General features: G+C 36.3%; 1 protein-coding gene across 2 annotated transcripts in view; it reads right to left on the bottom strand.

The window, feature by feature from the left end:
* The window catches only part of LOC128002999 (extracellular matrix organizing protein FRAS1), a 110,071-nt gene that overhangs the window by 51,205 nt on the left and 41,379 nt on the right, over positions 1–17,487 (bottom strand). For both annotated transcript variants that reach the window (XM_052592489.1, XM_052592490.1), the window contains exons 5-17: positions 17,011–17,170; positions 15,706–15,839; positions 15,439–15,522; positions 13,894–13,995; positions 12,155–12,346; positions 9,160–9,249; positions 8,490–8,528; positions 8,234–8,381; positions 5,810–5,956; positions 5,191–5,325; positions 2,208–2,351; positions 864–1,004; positions 122–262 (exon numbers count right to left, since the gene is read on the bottom strand). In XM_052592489.1, coding sequence (XP_052448449.1) covers positions 122–262; positions 864–1,004; positions 2,208–2,351; positions 5,191–5,325; positions 5,810–5,956; positions 8,234–8,381; positions 8,490–8,528; positions 9,160–9,249; positions 12,155–12,346; positions 13,894–13,995; positions 15,439–15,522; positions 15,706–15,839; positions 17,011–17,170 — 1,657 coding nt within the window. The remainder of the gene's footprint in view (positions 1–121; positions 263–863; positions 1,005–2,207; positions 2,352–5,190; positions 5,326–5,809; positions 5,957–8,233; positions 8,382–8,489; positions 8,529–9,159; positions 9,250–12,154; positions 12,347–13,893; positions 13,996–15,438; positions 15,523–15,705; positions 15,840–17,010; positions 17,171–17,487) is intronic.

Consider the following 17,487-nt stretch of genomic DNA (forward strand, 5'->3'; position numbering starts at 1 on the left):
TTAGACTAGAATTCTTTTGGACAGCTCATCTATGATCTATTCTCTTTTATCATGACCCAGTTTCACCACATACATACGTAACAGTGGGAGGAATATCAGAGTTGTATAAATGCAGTCGTACTGTGACAGTGTCCCCCTCTGGAGAACAGGCCCTCTCCGCAGGACTCCACACACTGGCCTCGGTTCAGGATGAGAGACTTTGAGCAGGAGGTGCAGTGAGACACAGCAGGCCCTGAGCAGGATGCACATGAACTGTGGCAGGCTGGAAGAACAACAGAGGCATAGTTCAGGAGATGGATCAAGTAGAAATCCCATGAGATGTGAGCAAAAATAACTAATCTGGACCTCTTGTGACCTAGAACCTTTCAGGGCCAATTTAATCAAAGTCGGTTAGCAAAAAAACATCTCAAGTACTGGTTCTGTGGTCGTTTTGCTATTTCAGAATGTCCTCTCAGCATTCAACTGCAATCATTAGCTGCCATGATGTATGGACTTTCTTATGAGCTTGTTAGGTAAGAAGTGCCTGCCAAAAACAAATGCAAATGGACTGTACACCAGAGGGTTAGGCTTTACTATTAATATATCATTTTAAACTCAAAATCATGCATCAAACTAACATCCAGACATACAATTTTCTAACCCATGTAAGGTTTTGCAGAAAAAAAGTAGCTAAGACATTTCAAGGGACTGACTCCAAATGAGAGGGAAACTTTCCAAGGAAGCATCTCAGGAAAGGAAAATGGGTTTCAGAATGAATGGTTTTTCAATTCACTAGAAAATAGATTGATGAGTTTCTGGTGGTCAGTAAACCTACACGGAGGTGTTGAAAATAAATATTAAATGAGCAAAAGACAACTTTTCACCTTGGCAACGGCCATGGTCATCCTTGTAATACTGTGTTGGACATCGTGGCACACATTTCCCATGATGCAGTGCATGTTCAGGGGGGCAGCTCATGCAACTGGGGTTGTCAGGTTGACACGTTGCACAGGAAGGGTCACAAGCTTCAAAAGGATATAAAAAATGTTATAAAACATTGTATATATAGATATATAAACAAGACAACTGAACTAACATTTGGTTTAAAGAACTATTACAACCTCATGACTATAATATCACATTCAAAATGAGAAACGATCACATTCAAAAAAGAACAAATGAATGCAGAAAAGACTCAGGACTTTCAAAGTCATCAAGGCAAATCAAAAATGTTAAATGCTCAAACCACAAGTTATTTTTACCCAAAGTCAGAAACCCAAAACAACTCCCAGCAACACAATTCTCTCTTTTATTAAAAAGACAAGCTAAATCCATGGAGCTTAAATTCTTTCACTGTAAAATAGACATTTAGAGTGTCATTCTGCATTTCCTGTAGTGTTGATGAAGGTGAAGCTTAAATGTATTCGAGGTGACATTTTTGAAGCAGGCTTTTGTCTCTACTTGCCAAGATATTATCATCAAGTAGTAAGACAATGAATAAGGCCACTTACAATGCTATGTCAATCTAATTAGTACATTCTACACCCTTCCAATACAAAATACTTAGTATTTATATTCAAATAATATAAAAAGAAATTATATATACAGTGCACTGTAAGGATGGAATACACTATATACCTTTTACAATTTGAACAGATTTTAAAACAACAGGGATCATAAACTTGCCAGCCAGAAAAACAGTCCATCATAAACGACTGTGTGTCAGATACACTACAGGACTTTCGCAATGTTCTGCACACAACAAACACATGCAGAAATATATGCGTTGGTTATAGGAAACGTGTGACAAATAAAAACAATATGCGTTCCGTGACTGATATGCTCTGACTGGATGGAGTCATGATCTGAAGCTAAAAACGAAATCTGTGCTGATCATACACTGTATTTTCTATAAAATCTATCAACTCCATCTGCCCAACATTTGGAGTCTGGCTCTGACTTTCGGTAACTAGTGACATCTCCTCCAGACTGCAAATCTGGACCAAATCTGGGCAAAACTGGGCAAAATGTAATGTATTCCAGCTTAGTCGTGACAAAAAAACACAAAAGTTTGTTTAATTTTTCAAACAAACATTTTACTTAAACTTGTTTTAAAAGTTTTAAGCAAATCTTTGTTCGATTACTTATTTGTTAAGATGTTTAATTTTATTACTGACCAACAAACAAACCACACAGATTAACTAAGATGTGAATTCAGCCCATCATACCATAACAGCTGCCCTGATTAGCATAAAAGCCTGGACCACAATCCAAAACACAGAATCCATCCTTCAGTAAGTGGGAGGGGTCTGAGCATGTCAAACAATCCTGAGGCCCCGCCCCCTGGCAAGATGAACAGGAGTCATGGCAACCTAAAGAGGAAGAAGTCAATACTGTGTTAAAAATCAAACTAAACAACACACACACACACACACACAAAACAGCATAAGATGGCATCACAAGGTTACTTTATGCTCTAGAGTTCTGTTGTGGCTATTCTGTGAGGAATTAAAGTGACAGTCAGATAAGAACAAAAGATGAGGGAGCTTGTAAAAGGCACAAAAAAGGCTGAACACCACACTTGTATATAAAGAAAGTCTCATGATTTGAAGGACATGTACAGAATCACATACTGTACGTAAGATGTTGAATATGTGCATTAAAACACACAATAACCTTTTATAATCATCTGTTGGTAAGATGTGTGTGCTGCTAGCACAATCTATTCAAAGGCCAATCAAAATATCGAAAGTATAAACACCAAATACAATCCATGCTAATAAATTTAACGTTAGGCTGAATTATCAGAATCAGAAGAGCTTTATTGCCAGGTGTGTTTAAACATACAAGGAATCTGTTTTGGTGACATAAGCTTCCATAACAAAAACAGATTGACAGTGACAAGAAAGCAAGACAATAATAATACAAATAATTAAATAGGATAAAAGGAAATAACAATATATATATATATATATATATATATATATATATATATATATATATATATATATATATATATATATATATATATATATATATATATATATATATATATATATATATATATAAAATTGGTTGTTATATGTGGTTACTTCCTGTCCAAAGTCACTCAAAGTATTCTGGTCCTTCGATGTTCTTCCAACAATGTGCATTTTAAATAAATGCTGTTAAATGTCAAATGCCAAAATGCTAAATGCTGGAAAAAAAAAAAGTTTCCATGGTTTGCACAGTCATGTTATTCAGTGCAACTGTTTTCAACATGTTATGTTTCGATGTGTTCCTTGAGAACAAAATCATCATTTAAAATGAATTCAAAAGGATCATGTGACACTGAAGTTTGGAGTAATGGCTGCTGAAAATTCAGCATTTACTAAGAAAAGTAACATCATAACTCTCATTAAGTCACACAGTTTGTATCATTCATGTCCAGAGCGAAAATGGTGACACATTAAAACGTCAAATCCTGATACTTTCCTTAGTAAGAACCACTTATTTTTAATATGTAAGATTTTATTTTACATAAAAGTATGCCTTGTGTCAGAATTTGTCTCAGATTCATGTATAAATATGGTTAAAATGCTTTTTATTTTATTTTTATAAATAATCAATTATCATAAACTGTTAAAAACACCACAGAATTTAACCTCTAATCTCTAATAAAGTTGTGCAGCAATAAAGTCACAATAAACCTTCTCTCATTCTTTGTGTGAGTCTAGTGCTCAGGATTAAACTACAAATCTGGGCACAGCGCCCAGTGAGAAACATTCATGCTTCTACATGGCACCTCTCCACACACACTGGCACCAAACTGGCCCCGAACCCTGAGAAGCTGGAATGGAACCAAATATTTTGACAGCCAACAACAAAGTGTGAACAAGAGACACTGGTAACCATGTTTAGTGGATTTGGAAAAGCTTGCCATGCTAGAAAAATTAATGACAGCACACTTGGGCTTGTCTGTCAGCACAACTCTTCAAGGTTTTACATGACTTCTTGATACGCTGCAGATGTGAAAGGATATATTTGAAAATATCCAAGTTATGGCATGTACTGTAAGAAGGGTTCAGTAAGGTCTGTTAGTGGTTTGTTTCAAAATAGCAATGTGTTACATGAGATATAATAAACAAAACATAATAATGTAACATTCTAACATTGTTTAAAAGGTAAAAGAGATAGACACAGACACAAAGAGACAGAGAAGAGAACAGATGATGAAGGAACATCTAAGACCTTCCTCTAAGATTCCCACATTTTTCAGCTTAGCTAATTAACTTTTTGAACATTTGAATTTTTGCTCTCAGTCAGAGAGAATGAATCGTATTGTTTGGACACAAAAAAAACTTCCACATTCAGTTACTCAGAATGACTCATTCTTGCTAAATCCACCATAATGGGCTCAAACCGATATTTCTTTCCCATCTTGTCCCTTGTAGAACAATGCGGTCCAATCTGTGGAAGATGCTTATTAAAGTGTGAAATTGAATGAGAGTGGGGACTGAGGTAATTGCTGTACAGTCTAGTGGTCCCAGTCACAGACCAGTTAGCAGGTCACTAATGCATGGTTCCCTCCAGATTGGATTGCTATAGTCAGGTAGCCTGACAAGACTAGGTACCCGTGTCTTGAGGTTGATTCTTATGCAAGGAGTGAATGCACTGCAGGTGCAGTAATGCTCCTTCTGGCTTTAATAGCAAAAAAAAAAAAAAAACTCTGACCTTTTAGAGATAACATAAAATGTTGTATAATAGGAAGTACACATCTAAATAAATAAATACAGTTCATACAGCTTCATTTCACAATTATCATATAGCATTGAGTAATAAATTAATAAATAACAATGAAATTCTATCAAAATGAGGAGGAAATAAATATGGTATAGTAATATGGAATGTACATACATAATTATATTTAATATCTGTTCAACTTTTTTTTATATAAAGACATATCTAAATATAAAAGTATAACGATTTTGAGCAATATTTCTATGATAGCTCCACAATCACATCAATACTGTATTGTTTAAGTATTACTGTCATCTTTCCTATTCAGCTATCTGCTAAGATGCAATGCATGCACTTTGTTTAAGGTTGCATGATAAAAGTCATGCTTTCTTGTTTAAGAATGATAAAAAGTTAAAGCAGAATTAAACAGCATCACAGAAAGTCAAAACATTAAAAGTGAATGAAATGTACAGTAAACTGCAGCTGACTTACTGAGACAGCGTGTGTGGTCCTGGAACAGACCTCTCTCACAGGTGGTCACACATTGCCTGCCACTGAGGAGAAAGGACCCACCACATGCTGTGCATTCAAAGTCATTCTCACAGGTGGCACATGACGGCTGGCAGGCTGGTAGAAAAACAGAAAGAAGGATGATAGGGGCTGGGGGATTCACTTTGTGGCTACACTGGCAAACACTATGCAAAAGCAGGGCACAAAACACCGATATATTAATTGAAATTGGATGTTAGAGACAGTAAGATGTCAAATGATGCTATATCCCTCCAAAGTGAGGGGAAATTCCAGTATAGGATCTGGAATTTGTTTTGACTTGTTGAAATGACTGTGACGAAACATTACTCATGTACATGTACATGCACATCCACATAAAACACACACACACACACACTATAGGATTAGCTATTTGTGGAAGTCACCCAAAGCACTGGGCGTTGTGAGGATTTAAAAAAAACATGGTGTAAAATTATGTTTAAGCCAGACGTGTGTGAATGTTGGTGAGAAAATAGAAGGAGGAGGAGGAAATAGCAATGGGCTGTAGAAGTACAATGATAAAGCACAATAAAAAAAAGAAAGAAAAAAAGTATGTTTATACCTGCACAAACTTTGCCCTGAGCGAAAAAGCCTTCAGGACATGACTGCAGACAGCGTCCATTCATCAACAGGGCAGAAGGGTTCTGACAGCTGTCACAGTGATCTGGTGTGCCAGAGCATGTCAAACAGTCCTTGTGACACTGCACTGCTACAGACACACACACACAAAAACACAGTCAAACTCTTCAGAGGACAGATAAAGTTACGGTTTAAAAACACTAACTTAAATTATCAGTCATAGAGTTTGATAATCATTATCATTCATAACCTCTGCTCTAATAAGAAAGAGCCAGTTGACCTGCAGCCACGCAAACCCAAATGTCACAAATGACTAAATTTCCTTATTAAAGACCAACCAGAACAATCAAAGAAGTGAGTAATCAATGAGTACGAGTACTCAAAATTATTAAATTATTATTTAAAAGTACTAGGTTAATTTCTGTCCTGTTTTGACCCGTCATCTGAACGATCTATTTGAATACGCGTGGCAGATTGTAGACTCCGAAGTTAATGCTCACTGGTATGATTAGCTAACATTTGTGTATGTTTGAAAGCCAAATCCTTCACAGATGGACACTGATGTGATTTAGGTTAAATACACATAAATACTCAGAACATATTGATTGTCTTCTTGTTGTCTTCTGAGCCATCTCTATCGTTTGGTTTCTGCATAGACCTTCATTTACATCCCTCGTTATTTACACTACATGCGTGAATCAGTGGGCGGGGCTAAACAGGCAGTGATGTAGAAGCAGGCGCTGATCTTCTTCTGTGGAAACAATGAATTTCACTGACAAGCTATGCTATATAGAGTTCATTATCGAAGGCAAATCATCTTCAATTATGAATTTGATATAGCGTAGCTTGTCAGTGAACTACGGCTCTGTGTATTAACTGCTGATCCATTGGAAAGCAGGTGATGGGGATTTACTGCTAATCACAGAACCAACTTTACTGACGAGATGCACATGATCATATCGTTCAATATACTGTACAGCCCTACTTTAAAATATAATTTAATTCAGTGATGCGAATCTGAATTTTCATCAGATTTCAGAGATCATTTTAATATATTGGTCTATTACCAGTGCAGGAAACAGTTTTCTTGCTTAATATTTTTTGGAACCTGTGACATTTTGTTTAGGATTCTTTGATAAATAGAAAGCTAAAAAGAACATCATTGATAGTAAATCAATATAGTATATACAATACATACATTTATATATCTAAATAAAAATAGACTATAGAGATACAGTATATGATCCAAAGTAACTAGTAACTAACTACTTGAGTATTTTTTTATTTATCCTAAACTTTTTAGTAGCTATTCAGACTATTACTTTTATTTTTACTTGAGTAAAACTTTCTATAAGTACTTTTACTTTTCCTTGAGTATAGTTTCTGGGTACTCTACGCACCTTTGAGTGCAATGTATTATAATATGGCCACTAGCTAGTAAATCGTTCCGGATCCCAGCATTTCTCACAGTAACACTGCAGGTCATCTGATAAAACACTGATGCTGATGCTGGGCTCCTTCTGTTCCTCACAACAGGCAGTCGAGTTAACAAATGGTTATGTGGCTGTGAATGCATACACACTGTTTTTTCCGTATTTATAAAATCTGGAAATTAACCGGCTAACAAGCACTATAACCACACAAGATGCTACTTACCATATATAATTTATAATACATATGATAAATATATAAGGGAAAACTTTTTTTTAAATGTAAACAGGAAAGTCATATTTCTGTGAAAAAGTTTAAAGGATAATATACTCTTTGACTGCTGTGTTTAGAGAATTCATTAGCATTATCTAATAAGCACAAACACAGAGATGCCAAACGGTCAACACACATACATTTAAACATCCAAACAATTTACCTTCTCTTCAGATAAACATACAGTACATATCTTATAAAAGCAAATGCAAACACATTCTGCTTGCTTGCTCTCTTTGGCTTTTTCCAAGAGAAAGAGAGAGAGTGAAAGATGCATGTTCATTCTTGCAGCATCTCTTGAAGCCACTTGGAAATTTAGTATATAGAGCAGACCCAAGTCTTATGGGTGCTGCAGAGCTAAATAACCACATCAACTAACCATAATATAATCTAATACTATAACTCTACTCTCTCTCCCACTGAGATCAACTGTTTTGTCTTTTCGGTTAAGGAATTGTTCCTTGGAGGGCTGATAAAGAAAGATTTTCAGAACAATTCAGAATCATGTTTTATTTTTATCATATAAAGAAATGCTTTTAAACTAGGAATAGAATGATGTAATGTTCTTTTGGAGTAAATAAATCAAAGTATAACCCCACTTTCACTGATTATATTGCAATATATTCACAAGAGAGCATGGTAATTAACTACAGCAGCTTCATACATCATTGACGTTTGGGAAATGAACACCAACATAGCTCACCTGGATTGCAGTCCGGACAGCACTGTTCAGGGTGAGGTATAGTTAGGGTGCCCAATGGACAGGTGGGACAGGAGTGCTGATAACAGGTCACATGACCCTCCTGACACTGGCACTCATGACACAGCCCCTCTCTGACGCTCTCTAGATTCTGAGACCAGAGACAAAAGAACAGTACACAGACATTTTTGCTTAGACAAACAATCGGATATAATTGTATTTATAAATTTTTGCAAACCATTTTTTCATGTTTACTTACAGTGAGGCGTCTAAAACCCTTGATGCTGGCTTTCTGCCCCTAAATGGACAAAGATCGTTTGAATGGTGGTGGATTTGATTAGCTTGTCTTTTTTCTTAATTTCTATCAAAAGCTCAAAAGTTTGGGGTCAGTATTTATTTGTATTTTTTTGAGAGAGAAAGTAACACTTTTATTTAGCAAGGACACGCAACTGATAAGATGTAACAGGAATAGATTCATAATGTTAGATAAAACCTATTTAAAATAAAAATATTTATTTTGAACTTTCTCTACGTAAAAAATTCCTGCAAAAAATCTTAGTTTACACAAAATATTAAGCGGCACATCTGTTTTCAACATTAATAACACAAAATGTTAATTAAGTACCAAATCAGCATATTAGAATAATTTCTGAAGGATCATGTCACACTGAATTCACTGAAGAAATTATGCTGAAATAAATTGTATTTTAAAATATATTAAAATAAAAAACATATTTCACAATAGTACTGTTTTCACAGTGTTTTTTGATCTAATAAATGCACTATTGGAGAGAATAAGAAACTTCTTTCATAAACATCTTACCGAACGCAAACTTTTGAATGGTAGCATATGTATTTCACATGTGAACATGGATATAAAACCAATGTATGTTTAACCAAAACCATATTTAAAGAAGCATGCTTTGTACCTTTTGATGTGGCTGTGAATATGTACAGGAACTGGTTGTTGTCTTACACTCTGGGCAGCACTTCCCAGGCAAATGGACCAGTGTTTCTCCCTGGCACAAGGTGTGAAATTTGAGCTCATTTAATTTCATCATGAAAACACCCCCAGGGGAATGATTAGCTGTCTGACACAGAGCCACAAATCTCTAATTACATCACATTTCCAATTCTACCTCTGAGGTTCTTTATAGGGGGACATTACCAATAGTCATTTACATTCATGAGAGAATCTTTTAGTTGTCTATGTGTAACACAGTTTGATCACCAAAGTCATGGTGGTCTTACAAATGAATCAGCAGATGTCAGTAAAATATGCTAAAGATGAGAAAGAAGGTTTGATCATTGTTTTCTAAAAGATACAGAAGCATCTTTTGTGTTTCTTGTTAAATCAGACATTCTGTTGCTATAAATTCATTGAACATCAGCTCTTATTTTAGTTAATCTAGGACCTTAAACCACTGCACTGAAACAAAAAAAAGTTACCTAAAATGTACTTCATGTGAGAACATGGTTTAAATCAAGTAAAAAAAAAAACACACAGCATCACCAAACTGACCCAAATGATTAGTTAACACAAAAAAATAAATAAAAAATAATAATATGATGAACATATTTCATTTAGGCTTCTAATCATAATAAAAATATTATTTTTTTAGTTCAAAGATGAACAAAAATTATATGGGTTTGGACTGAGAGTGAGTGAATGATGACAAAACTATCCTAAAAATGGGACTAGTAGAAAAACAAGTAGAAATAGCTCAAAATAACTACATGTTACCGCTTTTTACAGCATGCATAATAGTTTTACACACCAGAACATATGTCACGTTTAAACCTTGAGAGTTTTTTGATCAGACTCGTGTACTCCTTCAAACTTCAGTTATGAACTCTACCATGACCCTAGTGCGATTCACAGGACTTTTAAATCAGAGTTTTCTCTCTAAAGAATAATCTTTACAGTGATTAATTACAGTGACTAATAATTATCCACATTTCAAATGGCAGTATATAAGGGATCCCCCCACCAGCTGAGCTTGTTAATTGTGTCTTTTAATGAGTAGAATAAGCATGTGTCTCTGCTAACGGATCTGCATAGAAATGTGTTCCTTGTTGGCATCAGTGGAAGTGCATTAGCATGGTTTAAATCGTACTTATATAACCGCCATCAGTTCGTAGCAGTGAATGAAGATGTATCATATCGATCACAAGTGCAGTATGGAGTACCTCAAGGCTCAGTACTAGGGCCGCTACTCTTCACGCTTTATATGTTACCCTTGGGAGATATCATCAGGAAACATGGTGTTAGTTTTTAACTGTTATGCTGATGATACTCAGCTCTATATTTCCTCGCAGCCCGGTGAAACACACCAATTTGAAAAACTAATGGAATGCATAGTCGATATAAAAAATTGGATGACGAGTAATTTCTTACTGCTAAATAAAAAAAAAAACAGAGGTGTTAATTATAGGGCCTAAAAACTCTGCTTGTAATAACCTAGAACACTGTCTAAGACTTGATGGTTGCTCTGTCAATTCTTCGTCATCAGTTAGGAACCTAGGTGTGCTATTTGATCGCAATCTTTCCTTAGAAAGCCACGTTTCTAGCATTTGTAAAACTGCATTTTTCCATTTCAAAAATATATCTAAATTACGGCCTATGCTCTCAATGTCAAATGCAGAAATGTTAATCCATGCATTTATGACTTCAAGGTTAGATTATTGTAATGCTTTATTGGGTGATGTTCTGCACGCTTAGTAAACAAACTACAGCTAGTCCAAAACGCAGCAGCAAGAGTTCTTGCTAGAACCAGGAAGTATGACCATATTAGCCCGGTCCTGTCTTTGCTGGCTCCCTATCAAACATCGTATAGATTTTAAAATATTGCTTATTACTTATAAAGCCCTGAATGGTTTAGCACCTCAGTATTTGAATGAGCTCCTTTTACAATATACTCCTCTACGTCTGCTACGTTCTCAAAACTCAGGCAATTTGATAATACCTAGAATATCAAAATCAACTGCGGGCAGCAGATCCTTTTCCTATTTGGCACCTAAACTCTGGAATAACCTACCAAACATTGTTCGGGAGGCCGACACACTCTTGCAGTTTAAATCTAGATTAAAGACCCATCTCTTTAACCTGGCATACACATAACATACTAATATGCTTTTAATATCCAAATCCGTTAAAGGATTTTTAGACTGCATTAATTAGGTAAACCGGAACCAGAAACACTTCACATAACACCCTATGTACTTGCTACATCATTAGAAGAATGGCATCTACGCTAATATTTGTCTGTTTCTCTCTTGTTCCGAGGTCACCGTGGCCACCAGATCCAGTCTGTATCCAGATCAGAGGGTCACTGCAGTCACCCGGATCCAGTACGTATCCAGACCAGATGGCGGATCAGCACCTAGAAAGGACCTCTACTGCCCTGAAATACAGCGGAGACCAGGACAACTAGAGCCCCAGATACAGATCCAATGTAAAGACCTTGTCTCAGAGGACCACCAGGACAAGACCACAGGAAACAGATGATTCTTCTGCACAATCTGACTTTGCTGCAGCCTGGAATTGAACTACTGGTTTCGTCTGGTCAGAGGAGAACTGGCCCCCCAACTGAGCCTGGTTTCTCCCAAGGTTTTTTTCTCCATTCTGTCACCGATGGAGTTTCGGTTCCTTACCGCTGTCGCCTCTGGCTTGCTTAGTTGGGGTCACTTCATCTACAGCGATATCATTGACTTGATTGCAAATAAATGCACAGACACTATTTAAACTGAACAGAGATGACATAACTGAATTCAATGATGAACTGCCTTTAACTATCTTTTTGCATCATTGAGACACTGTTTTCCAAATGAATGTTGTTCAGTGCTTTGACGCAATGTATTTTGTTTAAAGCACTACATAAATAAAGGTGATTGATTGATTGATTATAAAATTTGGACACATACCTGTGGGCACTCCATTCTGGTACACTCGACCCTTTGGCACAGGACCTGACCCCGTTCACACATACAGAACTCACAACCGGTGTCATTCCACATATCACCATGATAACGGACCATGCCCTCATAGAGGCAGCTGCCTTTAGACGAGACACAATCTTGGCAGCACTGCCCAGGTCGCTTGATCTTCATCTGACCCTGAGAACAACACACGTTAGCACACACTTGTTATAATGCACATCAAATCATTTTTACTTCTGCTTCAGTTTGTAAAAGGGAAAAAAATCTGTTGTAAACGACAAGATCCATTTAACAGAGACGGATTTGTTTTTAACCCAGAATATTTCTTTAAAAACCTCACAACTGTTTTTATGTGGAGGTTTTAGAAATGAGAAATTAGGAGTTTGGATGGGACCTACTGAAGGACTCGTGCCTGTTGTTTTAGGAAAATAACCAGAAGACTGGAAAAGAAAAGCTAGTAAATCTGTAATCATGCCAACTTTTAACATATAGATGGACTCTAGCTATTAAATAGGAACAAAAAGCCATAAAAGACTCATTTTCATTTAATGGGGTGATTTCACGCTCTTTAAAGATTCACACTTATTAAGGTAAGATATAAAAATGAAATGTCTGTTCCTGCTGAGAATTGTTCTAAAGCACAGTTACATAAGATTATGAATTTTGCATGAAAGCAAAAGACTGAGTTGGAAAACACGCTGAAGCTACAGACAAAATGTGAAATATATGGTGCAAACAATCCTGCATGACGAAAAATCCTAACTGTCACTTTCAGACCAAAGAAGCATAAGCTGCAAGAATCAAAGGGAGACTGTATTAACCCTCTGGAGTTGATTAACGCGTATATGCGTTATGAGGCATTTTCTCCTGATAACCCCGAAAAGAACTTTAATTACACTCTCAGTTTTGATCGTACAGATAAGAGAAATACATCAATCGAATCTGTAAAGGGTCTACTTTTTTTCTATACAGACAAAATAACAATGTGCTCAATGTGCTGTCTGCATCCTTTGTCTGTGCTGATCTTCATTTACAAACACGTCATTAAAATGAACTGTAACTCTGTGAATACTCAACGAAGAGACATGAGAGAGATATCTATAGAAAGCTTGACCACTTTTAAACTAAACAAGTGCTGCCGAAAACAAATATTCTGTGATAAAGTAATCCATATGAAAACAACGCGATGTCTGTTTTTCACATCTCCCTTCATTATCTTCTAATGAGACCACGCCCCCGCGCTTAATGCGCTTTTGAAATTATAATGTTTCACTGAAGCGCGCACCTTGAATATGCCCACACAACTGAAGACAATGCAGCAAGACTGTTCTTCAAGTTTTTTTTATTTTACTGTTTGCTTCGCGAATATGCCTTATTCAAGTGATTTACAGTTTTTCAGTAATCACGCATTAAATTTGTTTCTCAGAAATACAATCATGTACATACATGCTGCTCACATTTTATTATAGCCCAGTTTGTGCTGATTACAGTGAGACTAGACTTAAGCCATTTAGATGTGTATAAGAAACTGAAAAAAGCACAAATGTGAGGGCATGACGAAACTTCTCCAGGCCCCAAAAATACCCTTAGACTCCAGAGGGATAAATTGTAAATGGCAACAGTCAGTTAGCCAACAGCTTCTCTTTTGTGATGTTCTCAGTAAGTTTTCTTGTCAAGAAAGGTATTTGTCATGAAATGTTGGGGTGTAATGGGTTTCTGCTGACCTTATCACAGTGGAGAGGAGGGCACTTCTCTGTCTGACAGCGAGAATGACCGCGATCGCACACACAGGTGGTACAGCTGCCCCTCTGCCACTGCTCGCCATGCTAAAAACACACACGCACACAATAAAAGAATTCTGAGAAAAGGGAAACATCTACTGCATGTCATCAATACTATGTTTTTAAATGGGTGTAAAATTCCAATTAAAAATTCCAGAGCTCCACCAACAATGTCTCGATTCAATTTCAGGATTCAGATAGCATCTCAAAGCTGTTCAAAGCTTTACCAGCAGAACACATTACAGCACATAACTAATTTAAAATGAATGACAATTTCTGCCAGTGTTGTAGTGAACAAGACAAGTACTAGAAGGAGCTGAAAAGAATGGTGAATGTTATCCTTGCTTTGCTTTCACACAATCCACTGTGATCAAAAGAGCTGAATTCCGCTGAGTGGGACGTGATTGCTGAGAGCACGGTGAACAGAGAAACAGCCCTAAAAGACATGCTGATGAGAGATTTCGGGAACACTTGTGACGTCTGAGTGTCTAAAGAGAGGTGTCACTACTGCAAGGATGAAACCATATATTCCAGACTGAGGGGATCAACTGGAATAATTTAAGAATTAACCATTAAAAACTCACATGATTCAACGATCATCTGGATATGCAATGTCTTTAGTAATACTGAGTCTATATTGGCACTGTGACAACTCCGAATTATAGAGGAATTGTATATGCATGTTTCCAACAATAAACTTTAGCTTATTACTTCTATTACTAGCACATTTAGCCATACACTTTATCTTTACCTTTCTTAAATACTTGGTCAAGGAATATAAATATATGTAGTAGGCTATTAATTACTACTATTTTCTTTGCTTGATTTTTATTGGAGTGGATAAGTCACATGCCTTTGGTGTGAGAGACCCTGGTTCGAATCCACTGTGAGACACCAATGTGTCCCTGAGCAAGACATTTAACCCCTAATTGCTCCAGAGGTGTGCGACCTCTGACATATATAGAAATTGTAAGTCGCTTTGGATAAAAGCGTCAGCTAAATGAATTAATGTAATGTTTATGCAACCTCTTTATTTTATATAGCAGACTTTTCATTGTATGCAGCTATGCTGTAAATGCTTTGGCAAAAAAAAAAAAACATAGTTTTTTTTTTTTTTTAATGTTAGACTAAAATTTAAAATTGAGAGAGAGTGAGCAAACAGTTGAAAAGTCAGTTGAGGGAATGATGTGTGTTAACGGTGGAGGGAGGAAAAAGGCATGATATGAGGCAATAAAGAAGTGTGGAGGAATGACAGAAGCAAGAGTGACAAGCATATAACACACATACCAAACTCAGACACGGCTCTCTGCTCAACCCATCTGCCACAATATGCAAGATGAACACACTTTAACCCACACTTACCACCCCTTCCCTCAAAAGGTCTTTCGTAATACAGTCATGCATTATCCCATCTGTCACCCTCGATCTATCTCTGTCCTCGGATCTCTGTGAATACTTCTCGTTTCTCTAATCTCTTTTCCGGCTTACCTTGTGCTCATTCCCAGCCTCCATGCAGGGATTCGGCTCACATTGAGGACAGCACTTTCCTGGCTGGACCACCAGGTTCTCATTCTGTATGTCAAATGAAAACATCAACATGGTTTCAATAGCTAGAATCACTCTTTCAATTCATAATAACATCTTGATTTTGAGATGATGTGGTAGTTTTACACACCAAGACAGACTGAACTGTGTTTTACCTTGACCATTACTAACAGATCATAACACAAGGCACAGTTCAGGGTTGTTACTGACCGCTTTGCATGTAACAGGCTGACACTCTGCGACCAGGCATTCAGTGTGACCGTTTCTGCATCGACACTTTGTACAGGGGCTGGTTGTCCATTCTGCCCCATCTCTGTACTGACGTCCTTCCCAAGAGCAGGAGGCTATGGAATTAAAAAGGGCATTTTAATTGCAAAACTGCAGATGAAGAATTTCCAAAAGAAAAAAGCACAACACTGGTCTTTGACAGTATGAAGCACAAAAAACTCTCATGGGACCCATACAGCTAAGAAAAGCATGCATTTTTTAAAGCAATCAGCAAAACAAACATATGATTGCTACTAACATCACAACACGCGAGTAAAAGCTGAAGTGTAAAAAAAATAATTGTTGTTACATTTTGGTCAAAAACATTTAATTTTGATCAAAAATTACAACGTCAAAAATGTTTAACAATAAACCATAAGCATGGATGAACTGTTTACAGTAACTTCAGTAACATGCACTTTGAAAATCGGGAATTTACTTTTAATGTTGACTTTAACATGCAAATTAAGATTAAATAAAGTTGTTGTTTTTTTTAGGAGCAGTTTATATTTGCTTCACTGTGGCCATTTATATTGTTTTAATATATTTGATAAATAAACAGATTCCGAATAATTATAAATGAGCAGATATCAATAAATGAGAAAAAATATATAAATATTGATATAAACAAATATCCGGTGTATTTGTCCTAGAAAAACTACATTTAAAAAAAATTATTAACTAAAGTATTAAATAATTAGAGGAAACAAAATAAAACATTTCTGTACAAAAATAATTATTTTGTATTCCATAAATAGTTAAATAATAAATAAATACATAAATAAATGTATAAATTATATTAGGAACTGATAAAGAGTAAAGATATGTCTTGTCTCGTGTTCTACAGGATCCTAAAGTCCTAAACATACCATCACAATTTTTGGTAAAACTTCATTTTAAAGAACAGTTCTCATTAACTTGTAGCTTATTAGCATGCATATGACTAGCATATTGGCTGTTTATTAATACTTATTAGTCAGATATTAATGCCTTATTCTGCATGACCATAGCAACTACTTTACTAATTATTAATAAGAAGCAAATTAGGAGTTGATTGAGGGAAAACTCTTAGTTAATTGTGAATATGTGTTCCCTATTCTAAAGTGTTACCCATTTTTTTCCATAATGTAAAATACAATGACTGACTAAAACCAAAAGCAATGTTTGAGGAAAGTTAAGACAAATCACTTTCACAAAGAGCAAGTAGCCCATCATGTTGTGCATGAAAAAAGTTGCAGCTTACTGTACCTCCATTGTGAGCACATATAGGGCAGCAGTCTCCGTCTGGGATGAAAGGAGTCTGGTCTTTCCCACAACTAAGAGAAGGACAAGCACGTGGCCCACAGGTCACCTTCCCATGAGAGCATGTGCACACCGAACATTTGGAGTCACTCCACTGACTGTCATGCTGAGTGAGTGGAAGCAGGAGAGTGGTAAATCAGGACATGGATGAAGAGAAATATCGATTGCAAAACTAAACTGCAATAATGAATGAAAAAACTGTCATCTTTAAATCTGAGCAAACAGAATATCACAAATATCACTTATTGTTCTGAGCCCCAATACCAACACAGCCTGCTCCCTAAAGTCAATGCTACTTGACTTGAAAGCTACACTGCTAGAATCTTAAACAGGGCACCAAGTGGCTCTCTAGCAGGGATGATTGGGACAACAAAAAATAAGTTTGCTCAGTCAGGGAAGAGTGGAACACAACCAAAAATGCTG

The sequence above is a fragment of the Carassius gibelio genome, chromosome A5 (genome assembly GCF_023724105.1).
Source record: "Carassius gibelio isolate Cgi1373 ecotype wild population from Czech Republic chromosome A5, carGib1.2-hapl.c, whole genome shotgun sequence".
Classification (NCBI taxonomy): Eukaryota; Metazoa; Chordata; class Actinopteri; order Cypriniformes; family Cyprinidae; genus Carassius; species Carassius gibelio.